Below are 27,605 nucleotides of genomic sequence, written 5' to 3' on the forward strand. Positions count from 1 at the left end.
TTATAAAACATGGGGGATGCTTATTAGAGCAAGGATTTAGTTACTTGAAGCCAGGCGTGTGTACAAGGAAGGTTTCACAGAGGTTGGCAACATCCGCTTTGATTTGAATGAAACTTTCTGGACATGTAGACTTTGTGTCAGAAAGTCACTTTGCTTACTTTGTTTCTCCAAAATTTATCCAGACTGTCTTTCGAAAAGGGCTAAATATTTTTATCCATTTTTCTTCTCGAAGAGGTATTGTCGAAAATGATAAATCCCACAAAAAAGTGACCTGCAAATTGGAACAGTTTTGAACCTAGACTTACTATCTCATGCTTTATTTCGTTTAAACCAATTAGACGAAATCTAACAAACGAAGCGAACCTGCGTTTCTGTTACTTCTGCATATGTAAGTCAAGCTGAACAGCATGAATCATCAGCATAAAACATGTAGTAGGATTATTACTTTTGTTATTATTATTGACATCATTACACCACCGGCACGGTATTACTGCACTATTGGCTGTGAAAATTGCATTTTTTTTTCAAATAAATTTGAATTCAATGACATTGGTTTATTCTTTGAATCGCACTTATCATAGAATAGCTACAATTTTTATCAACCGCAGCACTAATCTTTTTCTAATATCACACACCATTCGCAGACATCCGTAACCGTTTCGATTCCCTCATAGCGTGTACGAAATAGAACAAACAACGCATCGTTTTTTTGTGTTTTCTTCTTCTTTCGGTGTTGTACATATTGTCAATCTATATGGCGATTTAAAAACTTTAACACTCATCGCACTGTAACTGCGGAACCGGAAGTAGGATCCCGATGAAATTTCACAGGATTTTTAAAGATAATACACACAGGAAAAGGGGGGGCCAGTAGTGCTGAATTAAGTTTTTATGCCCACAAACTAACAAGTTCTGCAAACTAGAATAATTTATCAGACAGTTTTGTGGGATTTGTACCTGTTTTGGACCATCGTTTGTGAAAAACTACTAATGAAATTGGTAATTTTCCACTTGTCACGCTTTAGTTCCGAAACCGGAGGTCGGATCCGGATGAAATTTTTAGGAAACTATAAGACCTTTCATTTAAATCTTAGTTTGGTTGAGCTGTTTCAGAGAAAAATGAGTGCACACTTTTTCTCTGATTTTAACATATTACCATGTAACTCCGGAACCGGAAGTCGGGACCGTTAGTCCTTTTATTTGAATCTTAGTTTGTGAAAATCGGTTCAGCCGAGAAAAGTGAGTGCATATTTTTGTTACATACACACACACACACACATGGACGGACCCACACACACACACACACACAGAGAGAGAGAGAGAGAGAGAGAGATTTGGAACAAATATTGATTTAATATATTTAAAATCGATTAATAAACAAACCCATATTTGATTTCGATAAAATTGTGGCCCAAGATTAGTGATTACCTTCCCTACTACTGCAAGATGGGCACATTCAAGGAAAAAAAGTGTTTTAAAACAAAAACTATTTTTTGTCCAAACTGAGTTTTGTATCCAGTGTCTTTCTACTGAAAACTAAACTAAGCTGAAAACCATAATCATCCAAGATTCTAATGAATCTCAATTTATGAGAAAATTTCGCCGAATATCCTGTTGCTAGTTGCCCGATATTTGCAGAAAGTATCAGTGCTGGATAAGACAAAGTTCTTACAATATATGGCAGTGAACATAATTAACAGATCGGCTGAAAAGTTCGTATCGTTTCTATGAGAGGGCGCCACTAGAATTAAATCCATACCATTTTCAGTTAGTATCAAACCTTCAAAAGATACGTGTATAAATTTGACAGCTGTCTGATTATTAGTTTGTGAGATATTGCATTTTGGGTGAAGCTACTTTTGTTATTGTGAAAAAACTGGAAAAAAGGAATTTCGTGTGTTGATGAAACACTACTTTTTGATGAAAAAAAGTGCCGCCGATACCAAAAAATGGCTTGATGAGTATTATCCAGACTCTGCACCGGGCGAAGCAACAATTCGTAAGTGGTTTGCAAAATTTCGTACTGGTCATCTGAGCACCGAAGACGATGAACGCAGTGGACGTCCAAAAGAGGCTGTTACCGATGAAAACGTGAAAAAAATCCACAAAATGATTTTCAATGACCGTAAAGTGAAGTTGATCGAGATAGCTGACACCCTAAAGATATCAAAGGAACGTGTTGGACATATTATTCACGAATATTTGGATATGAGAAAGCTTTGTGCAAAATGGGTGCCGCGTGAGCTCAAAATCGATCAAAAACAACAACGAATTGATGATTCTGAGCAGTGTTTGGAGCTGTTATTTCGAAATAAAACCGATTTTTTTCGTCGATATATAACAATGGACGAAACATGGCTCCATCACTTCACTCCGGAGTCCAATCGACAGTCAGCTGAGTGGACTGCACGCGATGAACCGAACCCAAAGCGTGGAAAGACTCAACAATCGGCTGGTAAGGTTATGGCGTCTGTATTTTGGGATTCGCATGGTATAATTTGCATCGACTACCTTGAAAAGGGAAAAACTATCAACAGTGACTATTATATATCGTTATTAGAGCGTTTGAAAAACGAAATTTCAAAAAAAAGGCTTCATTTGAAGAAGAAAAAAATTTTGTTTCATCAAGACAATGCACCGTGTCACAAGTCGATGAAAACCATGCTGAAATTGAACGAATTGGGCTTCGAATTGCTCCCTCATCCACCGTATTCTTCAGATTTGGCCCCCAGTGACTTTTTCATGTTCTCAGACCTCAAGAGAATGCTCGCTGGTAAAAAAAATTAGAAGCAATGAAGAGGTAATCGCTGAAACTGAGGCCTATTTTGAGGCAAAGGACAAATCGTACTACAAAAATGGTATTGAAAAGTTGGAAGATCGCTATAATCGCTGTATCGCCTCTGATGGCAATTATGTTGAATAATAAAAACGAATTTTGGCAAAAAAAATGTGTGTTTCTATTAAACGATACGAACTTTTCAGCCGAACTGATATCTATGTTGCGACAAGATTTCATTCAAATAAAGAATGGTGTTTTTTTTTGTAATTTGACTTCAAATTGTTAACATAAATTTTTTCAGTGTAAAATTCGATATGTAATATTTTAAGTATACTCGAAAGTTAGATTATTTTGAGAACATCACCAGCACAACAATTTTTTTGGAGGATTTGTCATTTTCTACTCTAATTAGTTGCAAAAACTGGGTGAAAACGTCCATTTCAAAAGATAATTTAAATCATTTAAAATTTTCATCATACGACTTTACCCATAAAAATTTCAAGTGATTATAAACGTATTTCTATGAGTATGGAAATGATTCATCCCATAAATCATTATAAATTATTATCGCATGTCACTAGTGTTCCAAGATATATGAAGTCGTCAACAACCTCGTATAGTACTCCATCAATCTTCATCTCGGGTCCTACACCGTTTGGGTTGCCTCATTCTCTACCAGCCACCATGTACTTAGTCTTGGTAGAGTTTATCATCAACCCTATTCTCGCAGCTTCTTTCTTAAAGGGCACAAAAACCTCTTCCACAGCTCTGCGATCCACACCAATAATATCAATGTCGTCCGCAATACCAAGAAGCATGTGAGACTTATTGTTGATGGTTCCGTTTCTCTGCCCGCCGGATTTTCGTATGGCACCTTCGAGCGCAATATTGAACAACTGATTTGAGAGCGCGTCGCCCTCCTTCAATCCATCTAACGCCACGAAAGCATCAGATGTCGTACCAGCTATCTTGACGCTTGATTTTGATTCATCGCGCCATGTGAACCATTATGAAGAACAAAATGCCTAGTCCCAGGGAGGCATGAGATAGGAAGTTGTCAGCACTTATCAATCTCGCCGTTTAACGATGGTCATTAATATTATTTTTTCTATGTGGTATGCACATATAGAGATAACCTTAGGGAGGTTGAAAAATCTCAATTATTGTTTAGCAATAACGAAAATGGAACTAGATGCGTAACAACTTTTTAGCGGCATCTGAAATGCGAAAGACATGTAACGGTTTTGGGATTGATCATATCGGAGAAAGATATGCATCTACCATTTTTTTTCTCCTTCTCTATCTCTCGTTTTCATAATCAACCACAATTCGCAGCATCATTCATATCTTTCCGCGTTTCAGATTGATAGTTAAGCTCGCTTAATAATGGTGATGGTGATAATGATGATGGTCAAGGAAAGTGTCGAAATTGGTGGTGGTGGTGGTGGTTGTGAAGGTCGTTGATGCCGAGGCCGGACCACCACCCTACAGACTGTTGTTACAATTTTGTACTGCCTGTATGTTATACTTTTATAAAGTATTATTAGCAAGCAACTGCAGCAAGCACAGTTGTTAAGCACGGTTGAGGTTCAGCTATTTTTGCTTCCTTTCCCTTTTTACTGCGCCGGCTTAGGGAAAGGAAGGGGGAAGAAGGTTACTTATTACGTGCGTGCGGCGTCTGCCAACTAGTATTTGATAGTGTCTTTGTACGCGAGAAAATGAAGTTATTACATTGGATACATTTCTTCTTTGTAGCTAGCTTTGGGTCTGATGGGTGGTAAGACGGGCGGCGGGTGGACGGCGGGTTTTGATGAGCGCGGAGCCAATGTCTAAGGTGGTGGTGCCTCGGTTATTGCGAAGCTAGTGCTAACATAAACTTTTGAAGGTCGAAGATAATGGAGCTCGCGAGTGAGTGAAGCGTGCTTGGAATGGGTTTTCGATTTGAGGTGCTGCCCCCTCAAGGAAATTTATAATGATTTATGGTGGTGGTGGTGGTTATGATCGAAGCGGGGTGTCGTTACCCCGCTAATGGTGCTTTGGAAAATGATTTACGGGGTTAGGCCGACGAACAATTGTTTATAGGTTGTTTGAGTTTCATGAACCATTTGTTGTCATTTGTTTTTTCAATATACTAATCAATTTCCTTTTTTTTTCTTTTTTTCCTCAGATGAACGTGCGCGTCACGACGATGGACGCCGAGCTGGAGTTCGCGATACAGCAGAGCACCACCGGCAAGCAGCTGTTCGATCAGGTCGTCAAAACCATCGGCCTTCGGGAGGTCTGGTTCTTCGGGCTACAGTACACAGACTCCAAGGGTGATCTGACGTGGATCAAGCTGTACAAAAAGGTACGTCGAAGAAAACACGATTGGAAGTCCCATCACCGAAGGAGGAGGAAGGCCAGCACAACCGGATTTAGGTTCCTAAACTCAACACCTCCCTCGGTGGTGGTGCCCCCCCCACCCTTAATGTAGATATTATGCTAGAGAGTGAATTCGTTTGTAAAAGTTAGAGGTGCATAATTTCCTTGCACATTGCTTGATTTGACACGTTGGATTTTTAGGAGAAATTGAATGTTTTTTTTATTTTCCCTGTACGAAGATGCGCGCTAGGTAACTCTTTGGTAACCATTTACTAATTGAAATTCCGAGATTGTTCAGCGCGACCAAAACGTTATTTCAAGTCCTCCGTAGTTAGTCACAGTTTAGATAACGAATTCATCCACCTCCTTCCGATGGATGTTACTTTCACGGATTCACGGAAGCCGTAGCTCGGAATTGAAATCGAATCGTCTTCTTCCAATACAATTTGCGTATGTTATTTTTTTTCTGCACAAACCACGTTCCGGAGTCTTGTTTAACATCGGATTGCGATAAAAGGGCACCAAGGCGCATCGCCGCCGGCTGTTTGCCAAATTGAGAGGCGGACGGAGTTGATAAGCAGAGCAGAGCAGAGCAAAAAGGGTTGAACGGCGTGGCAAAAGTCGATCGAATGCGAGAACAACCAACATTTCATTACTACTCGACAAGCGTGCGAGAAATGTGAGTAATGTTTTGCTGCTACTCGTTGGTTGGTTGGTTGATTGGTTATGAAAACAAAGTAACTAGAAAAAAAAAACAAATAATTTCCAATCTAACTCATCAAGTGGCTTTCATTTACTGACCGACCGGTTTCGCGTTGTGGAACCAATGATGCCCAGTTCCAGTGCAAATTTCCGTCGTCCGGCAGCAAATTGGTCATGACCGGACCGCCTGACCCTGATTAGGGCTGACAAACTAATATCAGTGAATGATGATCCCCGAGGTTCTGAGTGCATTTTGTTTCTTCCGAGATGACGCAACATTATTGGAATGTCGCAAACAACGGGCACTAAAATTTGTCATGTTTTTTTTTTCTCTTCTTTTGTTCATCATCTCTGTTTACCGAAGTAATAATAAATCGATCGTATGTTTACTCTTCAATTAGTCTCTTGAACTTTTTTTTCACTTCATTTGTTTGCTTCTGTAAATATACTATTGTCCAGTTAATCAATTTATCAGTATTTTTCTTTCGTTGATTGCACATTGTTTAAACTTTGAATCACTTTGTTTCGATATTATATTGCTGCTGGTTTCATTTTTCTACACAGTTCGAAAAAATCTTGTGATTTTACATCTTATAAGATGCACATAAATGGGGCTTCAAAGACATGTAAAATTGTGTGATTTGAAAATAATTTGAAATCGAATAAAATGAAGAACAAAAGATCGATAGCAATAGCGCGACTTGAACCAAGAATCATCAGATCACAATTATTTTTAAAAATTAAAAAATTATGAAATTCAGACTTCTATAAATTTTGAAGATTCCAGAAATTTTTAATACATCACAAACTAAAACAAAAATGAATTTGAAAGTTTGAAAAAGACTTAGGATTTTTTAGGACTCAAGTTAAAAAAAACAAAAGAAAAACTATTTCCTAATTTTTTTTACGTTTCGCCTTCGCCTCTTCAGTGGATTAGCAGTTTAGGTTGAACTCTGCTAACGCCACCTAACAGTTCAACATAAATACTGGGAAAGACGAAAAGTTTTTGCCTGTTAGCAGAGCACTTTTTTTGTTTAGCATCGAAATAAATTGGTCTCGAAAAAATCGAAAACATTCAGTTTTTATTCGGTACATCAGTAGACTGAGGTCTCTTTTAACGCGGGGGATACGTAACGCGTAAATAAACTGGGCAAAAAAACTAAAAACTAAAGAACAAAATTTTTGTAATACCAAATATCTTAGAAATGCATGAAAAAATTTTTTTTATGTAAAACGTCTTAGAAATGCTTGAAACGTCCAAATTTGGTGATCACTGAACTATTTTTGAAAAAAAATCGAAAACTGTCTAAGTGTCAAAGAGTTGACTTCAAAAAGAATTCGGCATAACACCAGATCCCGAAGTTTCATGCAATTCTAGGACAAAACAAGAAAACCGTGTAACTTGGTTAATCCGCGTAAAAAGAAACCGCAGAAAAAACCGCGTAAAAAGTCCCAGAGTAGAGAAATTGCCCTTTGGTGCAAAACAAAACAAAATACCCTGCAAATAACAAATAGCGGTTTATGTTGGACTGCTAGATGGTGTTAGCAGTTCAACGTAAACTGCTAATGCACTGATAAGTCGAAGGTGAAACGTAAAAATATCTTCAGAATCTGTTTTTCCTCTCCTCATTTTTGAGGTTATGTATATGTATCTTAAAATTTCCCAAACTTTCAAATTTACGGGTTTTTATGTGTCCCAAGCACAAAACTAGACTAATTTCTTAGGTTTCTAGAATTTCACGATTTCAGACGATTTGGATAATTTTCAAATATTTAAAATTTTTCATAGGCTTCAAATATTGCTGAAAATGCAAAGTTTGCAAAATTATGAACAAAGTTCTCGAAAATTATAGATTGGATTATCGGGATTTCAAATTTTTTTTTAATGTTTTAGCGTTCAAAAACTAATAATAGTTATAGAAAAAAATATTAAAATTTGATGAGTCCTAAAAAAAAATTCTGAAATTCACGAAATGAAAATTGTTCCAAAAAATTTTAAATAATCGAAATAATGCAATATTTGGAAATTATTATTTTCACTTTTAAAGTACCATAAACTTTCAATTTTCTTAAAATTTCACCAATTTTGATGTTAAAAAAATGTTCTCAAAATTCTAAACGTGAAATAAGGTTAAGATTTAGTTTTTCCTCCTTATTTTTGAAGTTATGTATCTTGAAATTTTCCAAACATTCAAATTTATTGTTTTTTTTGTGTCTTAAGGTTACTAAAATTCCTCGAGTTTAGACGATTTGGATAATTTCTAATATTCGTAATTTTTTAAAATTTTCATAGACTCCTAATCTTGCTCAAAAGGCAAAATTTCGAACAAAGTCCTCGAAAATTATAGATTTTATTTAAAAATTCCGAAAGTTTTTTTTAATTTTTTTAATGTTCATAAATTCTAATAGCTCTTATAGTAAAACCAAACTAAAATTTTATGAGTCTTAAAATTCTCGAAATGAAATTTGTACCAAAAAATTTTAAATAATCGAAATAATGCAATATTTGGAAATTATCTTTTTTACTTTCAAAATACCAGAAACTTTCAATTTTCTCAAAATTTCACCAATTACGACGTAAGAAAAATGTTACTGAAGGTGTTCAAATTTTTAAATAATGAAAAAGATTCCTTTCTCTGGAAAGTTTGAATTTCTCTTATCTTACGAGTCCAGAGTTTTAACATAAAAAAACATTTTCGATATAGAAAGGTTTGAAAATGTCAATCAAATTTCGGAGCCAGAAAAAAATTTTGGAAAACTTTAGGAAACCTGTATTGTTGAAAAGTTCAAAAATTTTCAAGGCAGAGTTTTCCTAAAATCAAAACAGAAATCTTCTAAAGTATTAAAATTTGGCTAATTTTGAAAAATACCTATATTTTCACAAACTTGAATTTTTTATATTAAATGCAAAAACTTGAAACCAATTTTGAATAAAAACATTTATTTATTAGGTTTTCAAAAATCTTCTCAGGATTCTATTTTTCGAAATTACGGAAAAAACAATTCTTTAACGTCTTTAAATTTCATGAATTCAGACATTTTCGAAAATTTGGAACATGTTAGATGTTTCATAAGCTTCAAATATTGTTAGAAATTCATTTTTTTCCAAATTTTGAGCTAATTTCACTACAATTGTAGTTTTAATTTCAGAAATTCTGTAGTTTGTTTTAATTTCAAAATTTTAATTCCTAAAAAAATAGATTTTTACGAAATGCGAAATTTCTAAAATTGTCAAATGAAAATTGTTCAGAAAACTTCTGAAAACCGGAATAAAGCAATCTTCCGAAATTGTTAACTTCACTGTTGAAATACCATAAACATTCAAGATTTTAAAAATGTCAACTCAAAAACGTTAATAAAATGTTATTGAAAATTTTCAAAATTATAAATATTATATATATAGTTTTCAGAAAACGTCTTATTTAACGAGTCCGGATTTCATTTTCGATATGAAAAGAGTTGAAAAACAACAGAAAAAAATTTCGGTAACAGAAAAAAAAATTTGGAAAATTTTTGAAGACCTGTATTGTTCAAAAATCGACATTTGAAAATTTTTCAAGTTTGATTTTTTTTCTCGAAAACTGCAATAAAATTATGCTGAAAAGCTTTGAAAAAAAATGATAAATTTTCCAAATTTTCAAAAATTTTCCTAAATCTTAAATATTTTAAGATTTTTGAAATTTCTAAAGCATAAAAAAATTAATAAACTATATAAAATAAATCAGGAAGCTTGAACGTTTCGAAAATTCTATGATTTGTAGTTTAGTTAGATGCTTAATAAGCTTCAAACTTTGCTGAAAATGCAGCTTTTTCCAAATTTTAATTTCAGTTTTGAAATACAACAAACTTTCAAATCTAGCAACGAAAAGAATTTTTATTGACAGCCAACAAACAGAAAAAAATTATATATTTTCTCGATAATTAATTTTCTCAAATATTTCAACATTCTCAAAATTTCTAATACATTAAAAACAAACAAACTATCAAATTTCGAAAAAAAAACAGAAACCTAAAAAGTTTGGAAAATTCTAAGATTTATGTCTTCAAAAACTAAGAGAGAGAAAAAACAAATTCAAAAAGATTCTTGAAATTTCACGAATTCAATTCGCACAATTTCAATTCGCTTCAAATATTGTGAAAAATTCAATTGTTTTTCCAAATTTTGAACAAAGTTCACGAAAATTATAGAGGGAATTCGCGGACTTCTGTATCTTTTCCAATGTTCGAAAATTCTAATAGCTCTTAAAATAATAAAAATAATTAATTTTTGAAGAATTCTGAAATTTCTAAAATTTCCAAAATCAAAATTGTTCAATAAATTATCAAAAACCGAAGTAATGCAATTGTAAAGGAAACTATCATTAACTTCACTTTTGAAATACCATAAATATTCAAGCTTTTTCAAATTTAACGTCAAAAACGATAGTAAAATGTTAATGGAAATCATCAAAATTATAAATGTTTGAAAAACTAAACTTCGAACAAATTCGCTGAAAAAAAAAATTCACATTTTACATTCCGGAATAAAAAAAAATTGTATATGAAAAGGTTTAAAATAATATCAGACAAATTGTGGTAACAGAAAAGAATTTGGAAAATGTGAACAATTTTAGATTCTTCATAAGCTTCAAATATTGTAGAAAAGTCCAGAGAAATTGTCCATTCAATTACTGGGAATCCGTAATTTTTTTTAACGCTCGAAAATTCTAATGGTTCTTATAGTAATTTAAATATAAAATTTTTAATTTATTGAAATTAAAATTGTCAATGAAATTTTTAAACCCAAAAAATAACAATATATGGAAATTATCATTAACTTCGATCACTTTTGTGAAACTATAAACTTCAAAGTTTGTTAAAATTTCAACAGTTTTGACATTGAAAAATATTACTTTAAATTGTCAAAATTACGTTTAACAAAGTTTGAGAAAGTTATGGTTTAAATTCCATTAAATAACCATTAACTTCAATCATTTTCGAAAAACCGTAAACTTCCAATATTTATAAAATTTCACCAATTTCAATGTTAAATTTGTGAATTCCTAAAATTACACATATTTTCACAAACTTATAAAGTTTTGGAATAAAACGTTAGCTAAAAAACTGGAGCCAGTTTTGAAACAAAATGTAAAAAAATATTAGGTTTTCAAACATTTTCCTAAATCCTTATTATATCAAGATTCTCGAAATTTCTAATGCATTAAGAACTAGCACTATGAATTTATATTTGAAATCAGAAAGCCTGAAAGTTGGGCAAATTCTAAGATTAATGGCTTCAAACATACACAGTTCGAAAAAATCTTGTAATTTTACATCTTATAACATTATGGAGCATCGTATTTCATACAAATTTATATTCAAGAACATGTAAAATTGTGTGATTTTAAAATTACATGTCTTGAATTCGAATGAAATAAAAAACAAAAGATCATTAGCAGCAGCGCGACTTGAACCGAGGTACATTAGATCACAAGCACATCGGTTGTTCGACTGAACCGCAGAGCTCATATCTGTTCTTTGAATAATTGATAAATATAAATCCATACATCGGCACTTGGTAGCCGAGTGCAAATTAGACTGGGTGTATATAAAATTCCGTGCAAGTGGAATAATGCATCATTTCAAAAATTAAGTACTTGTGAATCATATCGTTTGAAGAATTCTGTCACCTGAAAAATTCATAAATTTTTTCTGTGTAAGGAAAGAAAAAAAAATATTTTTAAGGTTCTTGAAGTGTCATGAATTCGAACAATTTCGAAATTTTTCGAAATTTGGTAAATATTCAACGCTTCATAAGCTTAAAATATTGTTAAAAAGTCAAAATTTAAAAATTTCGAACAAAGTCTACGATAATTATCGGAATCAGGCAAGTTTCTTTTTCATTTTTGCAATGCTTGAAAATTCTAATTACTCTTGAAAAAGAAAAATAAATCCGGATGAAAATATAAAATTTCTAAAATAGTCGAAATGTAAATTTTTCAATAAATTTTTATAATCCGTACTAATATGGCATCCATATGGAATTATCAATACCTTCACTTTTGAAATACCATCAAATCTCAAAGTTATGGTAAAGTTTCTTAAAATTTCTCGTCAAAAACGTTAAGAAAATATTTCTGAAAATTATCAAAATTATAAATGTTTGAAAAACGAAAGTTTGAAAAAATTTGATGTCTTTTTGTACCCAATTTTGATTACTACGATTTAGTCGTGCTGATCGAAAAATAGAATCCCAACTTAATGTATTTATAGCCAACATTTAGGCGTATGAAATTTGCCATAAAAAATAATTGCATACTTGAAGGCTAAATTAGTTATGTATTATGTAGTTTCGAACCTACGCTTTTGAAGTGGAAGTCGGTAGCTTCAACGCAACGCCATGGCATCCGATTGTTAGTGAGTGGAAATACAGCCATTATATTATAAGCCTTACTAAATGACTTCGTCACACAGATATGAGAACGCTTTCATCGCTGCTTCGAGCTGTTTAATTTTTTGTCTCTTTCCTTCCGTCCAGATGTTTTTATTTCTTTTTGTTCGACGTTTCGCTTTTCGTGGTAATGAATAATCGAACTGCAAAATCTGGTCTGCGTTTACTATTATTATTCTAAAAACAAAATCAATCATTTCTCGAACATAAAAAAAAACTTTGCAAATGTTAAATATGAACGAGGTGATAAAGATATTAAATTTACTTCGACAAGCAACTTTCTAATCCTTCGTGGAATTTAAACGGGATGGTTCTAGTTTTTCTATGAAAATTCAACGTTTGGTTACTATCACTTATTATTTGTTTGAGTTGCCCTTGGGTATTACGAAACGTTTATTACCGTCAAAGGTTCTCATTTTCTTTCGCAAAAATATACCTTATGTTCAAAAAAGAACCGAAATTTTCATTTTAAAATTCTCGCGCTTGTTCAATCGGTAAACTTTTATTCTCTCAACGTTGGCAACACTTTCATACGCATTCTGTCAAATTTTGACGAGTAGTTTTTGTTTGGCGTCTATACAAAGAAGTTGAAAAATTTTCGTGTGGCGATTTTTAAAATGGATGAAAATTTAGAACAACGTGCGTGCATCAAATTTTGTGTTGCAAATGGATTCAAGTGTTCCGAAACGTTGAAAATATTAGAAAAGGCCTTTGGTGAATCGTGTCTAGGCAATACACAGGCATACGAGTGGAATAAACGCTTCAAAGGTGGTCGTACAAGCTTGGATCATGATGAGATCCCTGGCCGCCCAACAACATTTTTTAATGAAGAAAACATTGAATCGGCGAAGCAAATCGTGTTGCAAAATCGTTCTGTACCGATTAGAGAGATTGCTGTGTTGTTAGGCATCTCCTATGGATCAGCCGAACACATTTTAACTGATGTTTTGGGTTTGAAACGCGTCGCTTCTCGGCTGGTGCCAAAAAAGCTGAATGCGCCGGCTCACACAGCGTTGGTTGTGTCGCAGTTTTTGGCAAAAAACTCAACCAATATCATCAACCAAGCACCGTACTCTCCAGATATGGCCCCGTGTGACTTTTTCCTCTTCCCCAGACTCAAATTGCCATTGCGGGGAACGCGTTTTGAGACCATAGAGACCATAAAACAAAATTTGCTGCATGAACTAAAGGCCATACCTTCGGCGGCCTATAAAACTTGTATGAAAAATTGGATCAAGCGTTGGCATGCATGTATTGCCGCAGGAGGAGAGTACTTTGAAGGCGATAATAAAGAAATTTAATAAAAATTGAAATTTTGCGTTTTTTTAATAAAATTCCGGTTCTTTTTTTATCATAAGGTACACTTGTGCCGTTACAAACATTACACCCCCTTTTTAGAGACTGTTACTACATCCACCGCCCCTTATAATCATGTCTAATTTGTGCAAAAAGTATCTATGATCATTAAAAAGTATAGATTCTCGTCAAATTCGATAAATTTTGTCATGATTCTCCCTGTTAAAGACACTTACTACACACTCTCCCCCTAAGAATATCCCTATGACCATCTCTGAAGAGCAAGAAGTATCTGTACCAAGTTTTGTGGCAATCCGGTCAGTAGTTCCGGAGTTATGCCGTTTCAAACATTACCCTCCCCCCTTTTTTTAAAGACATTTGCTACATCCAACCCCCACGTAGTCTTATATCAGCTAAGCAAAATTTTTCGATGGTCTTCATATTGTATTACATTTCATTACGTTTACTGTCTTGTTATTTCTTTAACACATCTCTGAGACATTCTAAATAATTATATGTTTTTGATTTCGGGAGGGGCCAGGGCCCCTCAGGCCCCCCCTCTGGGTACGTGACTGATCCCTGTTAATGACACTTGCTATCCTCCCTCCCCTATAAAAATACCACCATGACCATCTCTGAAGCCCAATAAGTACCTGTGCCAAGTTTGGTGGCAATCCACCTATAACAGTTCGGCTGAAAAGTTCGTATCGTTTAATAGAAACACACATTTTTTTGCCAAAATTCGTTTTTATTATTCAACATAATTGCCATCAGAGGCGATACAGCGATTATAGCGATCTTCCAACTTTTCGATACCATTTCTGTAGTACGATTTGTCCTTTGCCTCAAAATAGGCCTCATTTTCAGCGATTACCTCTTCATTACTTCTAAATTTTTTACCAGCGAGCATTCTTTTGAGGTATGAGAACAGGAAAAAGTCACTGGGGGTCAAATCTGGAGAATACGGTGGATGAGGAAGCAATTCGAAGCCCAATTCGTTCAATTTCAGCATGGTTGTCATCGACTTGTGACACGGTGCATTGTCTTCTTCAAATGAGGCCGTTTTTTGCAATTTCGTCCTTCAAACGCTCTAATAACGCTATATAATAGTCACTGTTGATGGTTTTTCCCTTTTCTAGGTAGTCGATGCAAATTATACCATGCGAATCCCAAAATACAGACGCCATAACCTTACCGGCCGATTGTTGAGACTTTCCACGCTTTGGGTTCGGTTCATCGCGTGCAGTCCACTCAGCTGACTGTCGATTGGACTCCGGAGTGAAGTGATGGAGCCATGTTTCGTCCATTGTTATATATATATATATATATATATATATATATATATATATATATATATATATATATATATATATATATATATATATATATATATATATATATATATATATATATATATATATATATATATAACAGCTCCAAACACTGCTCAGAATCATCAATTCGTTGTTGTTTTTGATCGATTTTGAGCTCACGCGGCACCCATTTTGCACAAAGCTTTCTCATATCCAAATATTCGTGAATAATATGTCCAACACGTTCCTTTGATATCTTTAGGGTGTCAGCTATCTCGATCAACTTCACTTTACGGTCATTGAAAATCATTTTGTGGATTTTTTTCACGTTTTCATCGGTAACAGCCTCTTTTGGACGTCCACTGCGTTCATCGTCTTCGGTGCTCATATGACCAGTACGAAATTTTGCAAACCACTTACGAATTGTTACTTCGCCCGGTGCATAGTCTGGATAATACTCATCAAGCCATTTTTTGGTATCGGCGGCACTTTTTTTCATCAAAAAGTAGTGTTTCATCAACACACGAAATTCCTTTTTTTCCATTTTTTTCACAATAACAAAAGTAGCTTCACTCAAAATGCAATATCTCACAAACTAATAATCAGACAGCTGTCAAATTTATACACGTATCTTTTGAAGGTTGGTACTAACTGAAAATGGTATGGATTTAATTCTAGTGGCGCCCTCTCATAGAAACGATACGAACTTTTCAGCCGATCTGTTAACGACCGAGATATGATCAGTCATAGTAAGCGATCCCGCCTCTTTTTTTTTAAACTACTTTGGTTCGCAGTTTTTCTTGTAACTTTGGGTAGACAACCCTAAGTAGATTTCATTCTCAATAAATTCATCTCCCTAATGGTCTTAGAACTTATGAAATCGGTCAAAAACTAGCTGAAACATATAGTCAAAGTCAAATTTAGCGTTCCCATTTTATACACCCTTGGTGTTAGGAGTGTTGAATATTGCAAATAGCATACAGAAATACTAGTATCTGTGCCCGTTACTATTTCGTGACACTAGTGACGAAATAGTAAAGAATTTTTGATATAGTGTTTTTTTTTTTCCTTTTAAAGCGAATCAGTTAATTCTACTTTACTGCCGTTGTACGCATAATTGTCCCATATAACATATAAAAATCCTATAGAACATGGGGCAATTATGCGTAGAGCGGCAGTATACAAAACACCCAATCTGCCCAACTTCCTGTCACTCGAAAACCACTTTCGCTAGCAGCGTTATCAGGTCTCTTACAACCTGTTCGGAAAGTATTCCAGGAATGTCGCCAACCAATTAACGCCAGTTATGAAATCATAATCACTCTATTTCTTAGTACCTAGTCGTCACATTAGTCATCATAGCCCTCGACGGTGGTTAGGAAACTAGATTTATGACATTACGGTAAAGAGCAAATGAGAGCCGAAGTGGCCGTTTGATGGATAGAAAGAAAGAGACAGTAGGAGAGCTTAGATATTAGTGCGTGATGTGTGTGTGTATGCCGTGTCGTAAGGCTTGTTGTTTTATTATGTAGTTACTGCGATGATGGGGTACGCTAGAGATTGTTGCACACACATACTGGAACTCTGCAAAGAGGGGGGTTGCGTAAACGATCATTAATTGTTAATATATATTACACGGTTCTCCTGTCTGTTTTATTTTTTTTTTTTATCTCGCGCACACGTCACCCCGGCTGCTGTCTGTCACGGAGCAGCCCGAAAATGTCGTCTGTAAGCACATGAAAAAAGTTAAAACCATTATCAGGCGAAAAGTTGAGCAGCGCATTTCGCTTGGCCAACAGAAAGCGGCGGAACCCGAAGAGGAGGAAGACACCGACGGAGAGGACATGGTAAGCGCGATCGGTAGCGATCCACACTTCGTCCGATGGGGTTCTGCTAGAAAAAAAAATCCCACTCCTCTGATTAGTCATTAGTCCAATTCTCCCTTCCACCCGTGCCCAATCAATCGTAGCATGAAAATTTGACAGATCGTTATGTTTCGGATTAATAACTATAGGCAACTATGAATGGTAACCCTGGATGATCGTACGACGGGATTATTCGTCATCGCGCGCAACCGATATGACATCATGTCCCCGTAAATTTCACATGCGGCTCAACTCATCCGATTAGGTCAAAAAGCATGTCGTTTCTCCCCCGGACCTTCCCCGACCGATCGGTACCGGTTCGGATCCGGGGTTTCCTGTTTAGCGAGACCTAGCCATACGACGATGAGTGTGCATATAAATTTAAATAAACTGTCATCACATCCCGCATGTGTTGGTTGGTTGGTTGGTGGTCGGTACGCGGGAATTGAATGTTGATAAACGAACGACGTGTAGCCATCATCATCCGGGTTGCGGGTTGTCAAGATGTCAAATGGTAGAGGTAGCCACATTGCTACCGTATTCTAATGGCTGATGCCTCGACCTTTTTCTCAGCACTATCTTGTTCAAACTAAATTGCGGAGTCGCAATCCGGGTTTATTTTCACGCTGAAAATTATTTCACAGACAAATGGAAAACGAATCAAATCACTCCGTTTTTAACCAAGTTCGCGTTTATTTGAACCATCTCTCGCTGTCTGTGATGCTACTACCACCATCACCATCAGCACTGATCACGCAGTCCGGAAGTCGATACTGACGTAATTTGCTTCTGTTTTGCCCCTTTACACTAACTGAACCATCATCATAATCATGATAATCACCATCATCATCCTCCTCCGTATGTGCGATCCGTGTTACTCATTTACGCGAATAGGGAAATCAATCCCATTTTGGAGCCGATCTTTGTAAGCTTCGTTTGCCGCAAATTACACTTCCGCTACGGATGAGTAGAACAAATAGAGGCCATTAAGCGCGATGGTAGAGGTGAGTTGGCAAGAATCCTAAGCGAAAACCGTTTGATGCAGTAAAAAAGATGCGACAGCATATTAATACATATTAAACATATTGATTAAGGTTCAAAAATCGAACACATTTTACAGCTTTGAAATCTCAAACAACATCGCTACCGGTAACTAAATACATGATCAAATGTAACGAGTTTCCTATTACGTCACAAATTCTACAAATTCACTGTCTTATATTCGATAGCCAAGTCCCCCTCACACTACTCTGCAATCCACGATCGATGAAATGGGTATGACTCGCGCAACAGCAAGGAGACTATCGAACGAATAGTCCTCTAAGCGGTTGCAGGGCCAAGTTGTCAAGCTTTCTGAGCAATGTTCGTTTTTTATTTCTCCATGGTGAAAAAAGATATATTTCAGAAAAAAATCAACAATTCACTCAAAACGTCAAATTTGTAATGATTTAAAAACCAAACACATTTTAGAACGTTGAAATCTCAAACAACATCGCTGCCAATTCTAAACGCATGGTTAATTGCAATTGGATCTTATTACGAAGTAAATTCCTCCTGATTCCATTTATTCGTAAACCAAGTCCCCCTCACACTACTCTGCCATCAACGTGTTGATTTTTTTTTCACAATTAATGTCAGCCGATTGCTCTAATATTTCTTTTACAGTTGTTGTCATCATCTAATTAGTTCTGTTAACTCATTAATTCTTTAACTGTGTTTTCGCAATGCGTGAATATTGATTGACATGTACGGCTGTGCAAAATATTAGAAAAGCAATACGTAATAAAAACTACATTATTTTTATTAATGCCCTTTATTCAGCCCCGTCCTTGACTTACGTAGAAAAACCTAAATTTTCAACCGTTAGAAAGTGATGCAATCAGTGTTTTTAAACACAGAAATTCATTTCTCCGTGTTTCATATTCTTTCCGGAAGACATTTTTTACATAACATACTCAAAAATTGAGGAAAAAAAACGGTTCAGTGGTTATCAAGTTATGAATTACCGCTTTAATATTTTAGTCGGTTTGACGTAAAGTCGCCATACCTAAGTTTAGTTTTGCAAAAAAAACGGTCGCGCCAATTTCAAAAGTCTGTAAATTTTAACGAAAGTCTGCAAAAATCTCGTTTTTCAAGTCTGCAAAAGTCTGCACAACAAAAAATGTCTGCAGCACAATGTACGACATCTGCAGATTTACAGATAAATCTGCAGATCTGGCATCTCTGCTTAAAACGACAGTCATTAAAATAATTTCATGATAACTAAAAATACCAAAAAGTTTTCATGCAGAAAAAACATGCGGAATCATCTCACTTCTAGGTGGATTAATCACATTTTATCACTTTATCGAAGAAAAGTCCAATTGTTCAAATCAAAGTTGAAGATTTTTCCATCGGTTTTCTATTTTCCTCAGAAATTGCTTCTCTTTAACACACTCACAACTTTCAATCATAAAAAAAAATTGTAGTAGGTAATGTTAGGGACATAACCGCGAGATGAACGTACGACTGCTGTCAACAAGGGGCAGATTACTTTAAAAATGCTCACTTATGTTGGTACATTGTTGTTCTACTAATCATTCATCCATTTCGAATAAAATCCCATTCGTTCTTGGTAAACTGCTTCTTAATTTTGAAAGGAACCGCAGGTTTCCATTTCTCCAACTTCAAACATAGTTCAAAATTACTCCCACGAGCAAAATTCTGAACAAAAAGGTTACCTCTCGTTTGGTGAACGGCGCACAAAGTAAATTTGCCACTTGCTTGTGTGCCCTTCCTTGCAGCGCTAACGTTAATAGTATTAGTGACGACACTTATTCTAATTGAAAATCGATTTTATAATATCAAATTAATGTATATGAGAAAATCCAATTATCTCTTTGCTTGATTCTATGTGGAGACGCTGGGAATGATTTGGAACTGAATAATTTGACTGTAACTGCATGTTGTAACACTATCATTTATGGTCCTTAGACCTGTCGATTTGTATATGTATTCCCTCCGTTGTGTTCAATCTTTAGATGAATTTTCCGCACTTGTTTGAAGCGAAGGCCGCACTGCGAACGTTTGTTTTTTTTCCGAAGAATTTTACTAGAATGTAAACAACCAGCAGCTGCATGATGTAATCGCGGGATTTATTTCGCGCTTTCAGAAGTAGGTATTTTCTACGATATTGAACGCTGTTCGGAGCATTTTGCTATCTTTATTTACGCTCGTTTGGTGCTAATTTCGCACTGTGAAAAGTGCACAACGCTAATCAAATTATTCTAGATTTGCACTAAACTGATGATTTTTACCTTCGTTTTACACACAGAAGTAATTTTGATAGTTCTTTAGATAACATTTAGCGCCATCAGAACGACTGATTTTGTATAATGTTCACTTTTCGTCGCATTTTTCTCCAATGCAAACGACCAGCAGCTGGATGACGCAATCGCTCATGTTCGAAGCGACACTGGCTTTGCGAACGACCCGCAACACGTATGCTCGAAGTGCTGATTGATTCCAAACTGAATCAATTTTGTTTAGGAACCTTCTTTTTACGTGATTTTGTTTGTAGCTTTCTCACAAATGGGCAAAAATAGCAACATATAGAATTTTTATGTCGATTATTTCATTTCGAATTTGCATATTTTTGTAAGAGAAACTATTAAAATGCTGTACGGGATTTATTTCTGGTATTCAGAATGGCCAAATTGTGAAATTCTTCACGATATTGAACACTTTCCGGAACATTTTTTCTCGTCAAATAGCTTTAGTTACGCTCGTTTGGTGCGAAAAAGTTCACATAGCGAATAAAATTATCCTAGATCTGCACTAAACTGATGATATTTAGCTTCGATTTGCAAAAAAGTAGTCGTCATACTTCTCTAGATGACATTTAAAGTCATTAAAGTTCCCCATCGTTGTCCACTTTTCGCTGCATTTTTCTCCAAAGCAAACGACCAGCAGCTGGATGACGCAATAGCTCTTGTTTGTAGCGAAACATGTACTGCGAACGTCAAACAGCAGATATGCTCTCAGAAGAACTAGTTGTTGTTTCTACTGCTTTTAGGCGTAAGGAATGGAGCCTCATATTTGTCATTGACTGAATCACTAGTTGAAAAATGCCAGTTCACTGTTTGAAAAGAGTTGCGGAATCAAATTTAAATATTTCCGCTTTCAAGCTAAATGACGTTGTAATTTATGTCAAACTGAAGGGTTAGTTTTTAAAAAATATAGTTTATTTGTTTATTTGGAGTAGGGAAAAGCCCGGTGGAACTAGTTTCTGTCAAACTTCCTCTCTAACAGGCATAAAACCTCCTCTTCTTTTGCATGTACGTTCCAGAACAATTTGTGAAATATTTTTATTTATTTATTTATTTATTTATTTATTTATTTATTTATCTCGAAACTGACTACAGATTGTTTGGACATTTGGAGGCGTTCAAAACCATTCTGTTGATATTACACCAATTAGTCAAATTACAGGCTGGCAAAAATATTACTACCTCAAATATGAGTAACAATTGTTAGCATCATGATTTTTTTAATCAACAACATAAAAGTAGGAGACAATATCAAATTCTGAATTTGAACGAAATCTTCAGTCAAAGTGTTGAAAAAATTTATTCTCCCATACAAGTTCTATATTGAACAATCCAGCATCAGAACTTTCTTAGCTGTTATCAAGAACAGCACAATGAAGCTCGTTTTGAAAAAAAATAAGCATAATTTGGATACTTCTGTTGGATTCATTAAGATTTAGAATGAATATTCAACACACTTGGCAAAGTATCAAGATAACATCGAAAAATTTTTCGATAAAATTATTCAAAATTCTTAGGAGTCTTCATGTTTTTAAGTTTGGTAATGATGATCATCTTGAGACAATGCATATTTGTGTGAGTTTTCAATCGGACTCACAAAATTGGAAAAAAGTTGTCGACTTTGATATTATCCACCGTTTTCAGAGAGTGTTTGAAACCTGTTTCTGAGGACCAGTATAGAATCTTAGAATATGGTTTGATTTGTTCAGTGAATTTATGTTTTATTTTACTATTCCATAGTAAGATCACAAGAACGTTGATATTGATGTAGATGATGGAGAATTGAATTCAGTTTGAGATTTTGGTACTGATACACTCCTAACTTTAATAATGTAATGATTTGTAATGATGTATCGATTTTTCCCGAAGCAATTTCATGTTTCACATTGCTTCCGATATGAGATCTATATCCTAACCGATTAGTTCTAAGGTGGTGAATATATATATAGCTAGTTCAATTATTCATTGCTTAATTTGCAATCCTGAAGTCAGTTTGAGTAATGAAATTTGACATTGATCTTCTAGAACTAGATCAACTGTTGAAGGATTTCTCATGGAAGATAAATTAGTTGGGCTATTCGGAAATAAAACTGGCTAAAAACCAGTGCAAGATCGGCTATGCAACCGAAATATAAAATTTATTTTTTATGCCAAATATCTTACCTGAAACGTCGAGATAACACCAGATCTTGACGTTGGATTTCGGAAATCGCAAAATTCAATTTCCAGAGAGTTAATTTTTTTCAAACAAAAAAAATCGAAATGACACTTGATTTAGGTATATTTACCGAAATTTTTGAGATTTTCAGTGAAACCGAAGTTTCATTCTTTTACGAATTGTGGTCAAAAACGGTTTCTAACTAAAACAATAAAAAATGTCATACAAGTTTTGGCGTGATTTTGTTTGGTAAAATTTTCTAATAAAGGAAATTCTCTGAATTTGTACTAAATTTCTTGAGATTCTTTGAACGGATATAGAATTTTGTTTATCAGTACATTGTTTCTGATCACGATTCCAATATTTTGGTGCAGAAAAATGTAAATGTCATCGTTTTAATTTTCGATGTAGATACACGCATGGGAAAAAATTGAAATATTCATATAGAATATCGCAAACCGGGAAATTGAAATCGGCAATTCACTTGCCACCCTGAAATTATTCAACTGCCCTAGTAGGAATTCTGCGTCAGCTGTGGATTTGATGACATGAAATAATTTGAAGTCATAGTTTCATTCGAAAAATTTAGATCGTTGATATAAAGTAAAAATATATAGGTCCAAAGTGACTACCTTGAGGAATTCCAGTGGTAACAGCGAATGGTAAGGTTGTAGACTTTTCTTGATCGTGTATTTTACAATCCTGTATTAGACAGTGCTTTTCAAATGGTTTTGTACTCGACGAAACCTAGTCTGGTTGCGGATGATTCGACATCCGTTGTTTATTTCAAACCGCCAATAAAAGTCTTGTGACGTGACGTCGACATAGAACAAGTAGTAGTCATCGGTTGCTGGTCGCCGATCCGACAACATACTGCTAGCTTAAACTGATTACAAAGAGTGGTTGGGTCCAGTTTACGACCGGAGTCGCATTGAATTATTTTTAAAGAATCACGTCAACTACCAACGGTGGTCACATCTTCTAAACTGCACTTCTTTCCATCGATTATCATCCCCGTTTGTCTTCGAAGTGATGTTTTTGCATTTCCAAAGCTGCAGCAATCGGACCGTGCCACCGTGTGTGTGTGTGTGAGTGTGTGTTTGTTTACAGAAGCGATTGACGACCAACAACGTGCCCACGGCGTTTCGGTTTGGGAATCTAGTTTCGCTCGAATGACGTTTACGATCGGCTTCATAATTAACTCTTTCAAAACAAGCACAAAAAGTCATGTTTTTACAGCGCGGGCCGCCAAGGTCACAGCGAAAATAGAATTGTGATAGTGAATTATGGTCAACTACTACTGACTTGTCATTTGTATTCTCCTTCCATTTGCTTACCGATTTCCGCTGGACGCCTTCGGGAAATCAGACCGGATCAATGCCATTCTCTCGATGGGTAATTTATGGTCGTACCTCAAATTTGATCATTTCAATAGTTTCCAACAAACAGCAAGCAAATCTCGGATTCTAATCTCACATTGTTTTTCTTACCCATTACTACTCAGGTCATGAGCCAGGACGTTCAGAAGGGTGACCCGCTGCAGTTCAAGTTCCGTGCCAAATTCTACCCGGAGGACGTCGCCGAAGAGCTGATCCAGGACATCACGCTGCGATTGTTCTATCTGCAGGTCAAGAATGCTATCCTGTCGGATGAGATCTACTGTCCACCGGAGACGTCGGTGCTGCTTGCCTCATATGCCGTCCAGGCCCGCCACGGTGACTACATCAAGACGACACACACGCCCGGTTTTCTGATCAATGACCGATTGCTGCCGCAGCGGTAAGTTAGTTCCCGGTGTGAGATACTCTTACAATTTTACTCAACGGCCCCTCCTTTCTTTCAGTGTCATCGATCAGCATAAGATGTCCAAGGATGAGTGGGAAAATTCGATCACCACCTGGTGGCAAGAACATCACGGAATGCTCCGCGAGGATGCCATGATGGAGTACCTCAAGATTGCCCAGGATCTGGAAATGTACGGTGTCAACTACTTCGAGATCCGTAACAAGAAGGGCACGGAGCTATGGCTCGGCGTCGATGCTCTGGGACTGAACATCTACGAAAAGGACGACAGACTTACACCGAAGATCGGATTCCCGTGGTCGGAAATACGAAATATTTCGTTCAATGATCGAAAATTCATCATCAAGGTGAGCTTGATCGTAGTTAAAGACGAAAAACAATACCTACTGATTTAATTTATTTTGAACATACTCACACACACTCACAGCCAATCGATAAGAAGGCACCGGACTTTGTATTCTTCGCTCCTCGTGTTCGCATAAACAAACGCATCCTGGCCCTGTGCATGGGCAATCACGAGCTGTACATGCGTCGCCGCAAGCCGGACACCATCGACGTGCAGCAGATGAAGGCACAGGCTCGCGAGGAGAAGAACGCCAAACAGCAGGAACGTGAAAAGCTCCAGCTGGCACTGGCTGCTCGCGAACGTGCCGAGAAGAAACAGCAGGAGTACGAGGATCGAATGCGAATCATGCAGGAAGATATGGAACGTTCGCAGGCCAATTTGATGGAAGCGCAGGACATGATCCGCCGTCTGGAGGATCAACTCAAGCAGCTGCAGGCCGCCAAGGACGAACTGGAAGCCCGCCAGAACGAACTGCAGGTCATGATTCGGCGCCTGGAGGAAACCAAGAACATGGAAGCGGCCGAACGTGCCAAACTGGAGGAGGAGATTCGCTACAAACAGGAAGAGGTGCAGAAGATCCAGGACGAGGTCTCGATTAAAGATTCCGAAACCAAGCGCCTGCAGGAGGAGGTTGAAGAAGCCAGACGGAAACAGGTAAAGCGTAAAGTATGTATGCATTTTTTGGATTTTTTTCTCGTTTTCGCAGCATAGTAGAGCACCCGCACATCACCAAAAAAAAACTACCGTACTGATCTGATCAAACGGCACCCCAAACTATCTTTCCGTGATTCAATCTGCTTTCTGCTACCCCTCATCTCTACCCGTGACAGGCCCACACGGAACTATTATCAGACCACACTCATCACCACCATCTACGTTGGATTGGACCGAACACTGGAAAACATTCGATTTCTTCTCAACAACTATGTACAGGACTATATTTTTTCTTATTTCAAACATTTACTATTATTCTACTTTTCTGTGCAATATCAAAAATAAAACATGAACCCCTATTATTATTGAGTCGCTAACCTGAGTGCTGGTCTGATCTCCGTAGAGCGAAGCGGCAGCCGCCCTGCTGGCAGCGACCACAACGCCCAAACACCACCACGTGGAAGAGGAAGAGGACAACGAGGAGGAACTGACGAACGGTGAAAATGGCAATCAGGACTTCTCGAAGGACTTCGACACCGATGAGCACATAAAGGATCCGGTCGAGGAAAGACGCACGCTGGCCGAACGTAACGAGCGTTTGCATGATCAGCTGAAGGTAAGTGGGACAGTGGTCTCATACTGACATTGGTATGAGGTATTGGTTCAGTTGCTTGGATTCGTGTGTTCTTTCAGAACGGTTAGATGATAATATGCGGACTTTCGTAGCATTTTTTTAAAGTATATATGTATGTGCAAAAGCTTCCTCCTGACAATAAAGCCTGTAGCAATGCGGCGAGATATTTTTCATCGAAATAGGGATATGTAGGATTTGAAAAGGCGTATGCGCTGGACAAAAGTCTCCTCGTTCGTACGTGGTCTTCGGACTCAATTTATGCATGTGAATCGTTAGTCACTTAGAAAAAAACTGCTGACCAATATGTCAATATTGTCTGGAACTTACTGGTTAGGAAAATTATGCAAGAAATGTACGTAGAAAGGCAACAAAAATTTCTTCACATCGGCTACTACCAACTCCAGTACTCCAGTTCGTGCCGTATGTTTTCGAAATTTGAAACTTCATTGACAAAAAATGGCTACAAATTCAACATTCAAAGTATTATTCATCGCTAGCCACTACTTTTTCTCATCTTTCTGGCAATTTGTGGATACTCTTTTTGATTTGAATACGACCGCTTTGATCACAACTCATGAATTCAGTGTTACGTCGTCATAATTGGAGGAATGCTGCTGCATCGACCGGAACAAATAGTAATCGGAAGGAGCAATGTCCGCACTATATAGCGGGTGCAAACTTTCCATTTGAGCGTTTCTAAGTATATTTTACCGGTTGTGCACAACATGTGTGCAGCATTCTTTCTCGTGTATTGTGGTCGTTTTTCTTACAACGCTCGGTTCAAACGAATCAATTGTCTTCGGTAGACCTCCCTCGTGATCCTTCCGTCGGTGGCAGCCACTCATAATAACCTACACCCAGCTGGTCCCACCATTTACAGTGCGTAACCTTCTAGCCATGAATATCGGAACAGTCATCGTCAATGATTCATAGTCAGGGTATCCATACGTTGTACGACGTTTTGAATAATCGTAACGATTCCACTTTGCATCGCCAGTAACAGTTCAATGCAAAAAACCCTTCCTTTGTGCCTTTGGACCAGTTTTTCGCTTCAATTCATTTGGCACCCAATTGCCTACCTTCCGGATCATTCCCATTGCTCACTGAGTAACTCGGACCAATTTCGCAAGTTCATATTGTAATTACGACGGATCTTGATCGAGCAAATCCTCCATTTCTTCATCTTCAAACTTAGGTGGTGCTCCGGCTCGTTCTTTGTTTTTTAAAGTTCCTTCTTTTAAACCGTGCAAACCACTTCCGACACGTTCGCTCAGCTAGAGCATGCTATCCATACACTTCCATCAAAATACGATGGTTTTCGGCGGCTGTTGATCATCATATTGACATAATAAAGAAGTACCAATCTAGTCGTCAGTCAAAATACGCGACCAATTATAGTTGTACGACCGGATTCGGAGGAAGTACATCAAACTCAACCGATGATAGAACCTATAACATGGTATTTTTACGGTAGATTGTCATAAGTTGTTATATCTAAACCCAGTGCGATGTTATGTCTCAGCAAACACTAGTTTGCATTTCGTTGATAATGCGGCCGGATACTGATGTAACAAGCAGTTTGCAGCTGCGGACTCAAAACCAAGATTACATTGAAACATTGCCGATTAAAGCTAGCGTATTTGACTTTCTGTTTCAACAAATTCTACAATCGATTCTTAGTCTCTGAGTTTCTCTGAGTTGAGGGTATCCTACTCACAGGCTCAGAATTCAGTTGCATAATTTTGATTCAGAATCTAAATCAAAAATTCAATTAACGACTTTAGTTCTAGACATCTGGAGCTGAACTTATTTTCAGAATCCAGGTTCCAAATTTAGTTCTACAAATGAACTCCGAACTTGAATAAATAAACTAAACTCAATTCCAAGCTCCGAGTTCAGTTCCAGCATGTAGCAGGTCTGAATTCTTAAATTTAACTCAAATCTTGAACCAAAATG

The 27,605-nt window shown here is 36.5% G+C and overlaps 1 protein-coding gene across 8 annotated transcripts in view; it reads left to right on the forward strand.

Annotated features, from left to right (window-relative positions):
* Nucleotides 1-27,605, forward strand: part of LOC131425947 (moesin/ezrin/radixin homolog 1) — a 99,900-nt gene that overhangs the window by 65,726 nt on the left and 6,569 nt on the right. For 3 of the 8 annotated variants that reach the window (XM_058588276.1, XM_058588274.1, XM_058588275.1), the window contains 7 exons: nucleotides 4,947-5,126; nucleotides 16,594-16,728; nucleotides 23,581-23,607; nucleotides 23,717-23,991; nucleotides 24,056-24,362; nucleotides 24,443-25,027; nucleotides 25,419-25,631. In XM_058588276.1, the coding sequence (XP_058444259.1) occupies nucleotides 4,947-5,126; nucleotides 16,594-16,728; nucleotides 23,581-23,607; nucleotides 23,717-23,991; nucleotides 24,056-24,362; nucleotides 24,443-25,027; nucleotides 25,419-25,631 (1,722 nt within the window). The remainder of the gene's footprint in view (nucleotides 1-4,946; nucleotides 5,127-16,593; nucleotides 16,729-23,580; nucleotides 23,608-23,716; nucleotides 23,992-24,055; nucleotides 24,363-24,442; nucleotides 25,028-25,418; nucleotides 25,632-27,605) is intronic. The other 5 variants (XM_058588277.1, XM_058588278.1, XM_058588279.1 and 2 more) reach the window with 5 other exon arrangements.

Source organism: Malaya genurostris, chromosome 1, assembly GCF_030247185.1.
Source record: "Malaya genurostris strain Urasoe2022 chromosome 1, Malgen_1.1, whole genome shotgun sequence".
Classification (NCBI taxonomy): Eukaryota; Metazoa; Arthropoda; class Insecta; order Diptera; family Culicidae; genus Malaya; species Malaya genurostris.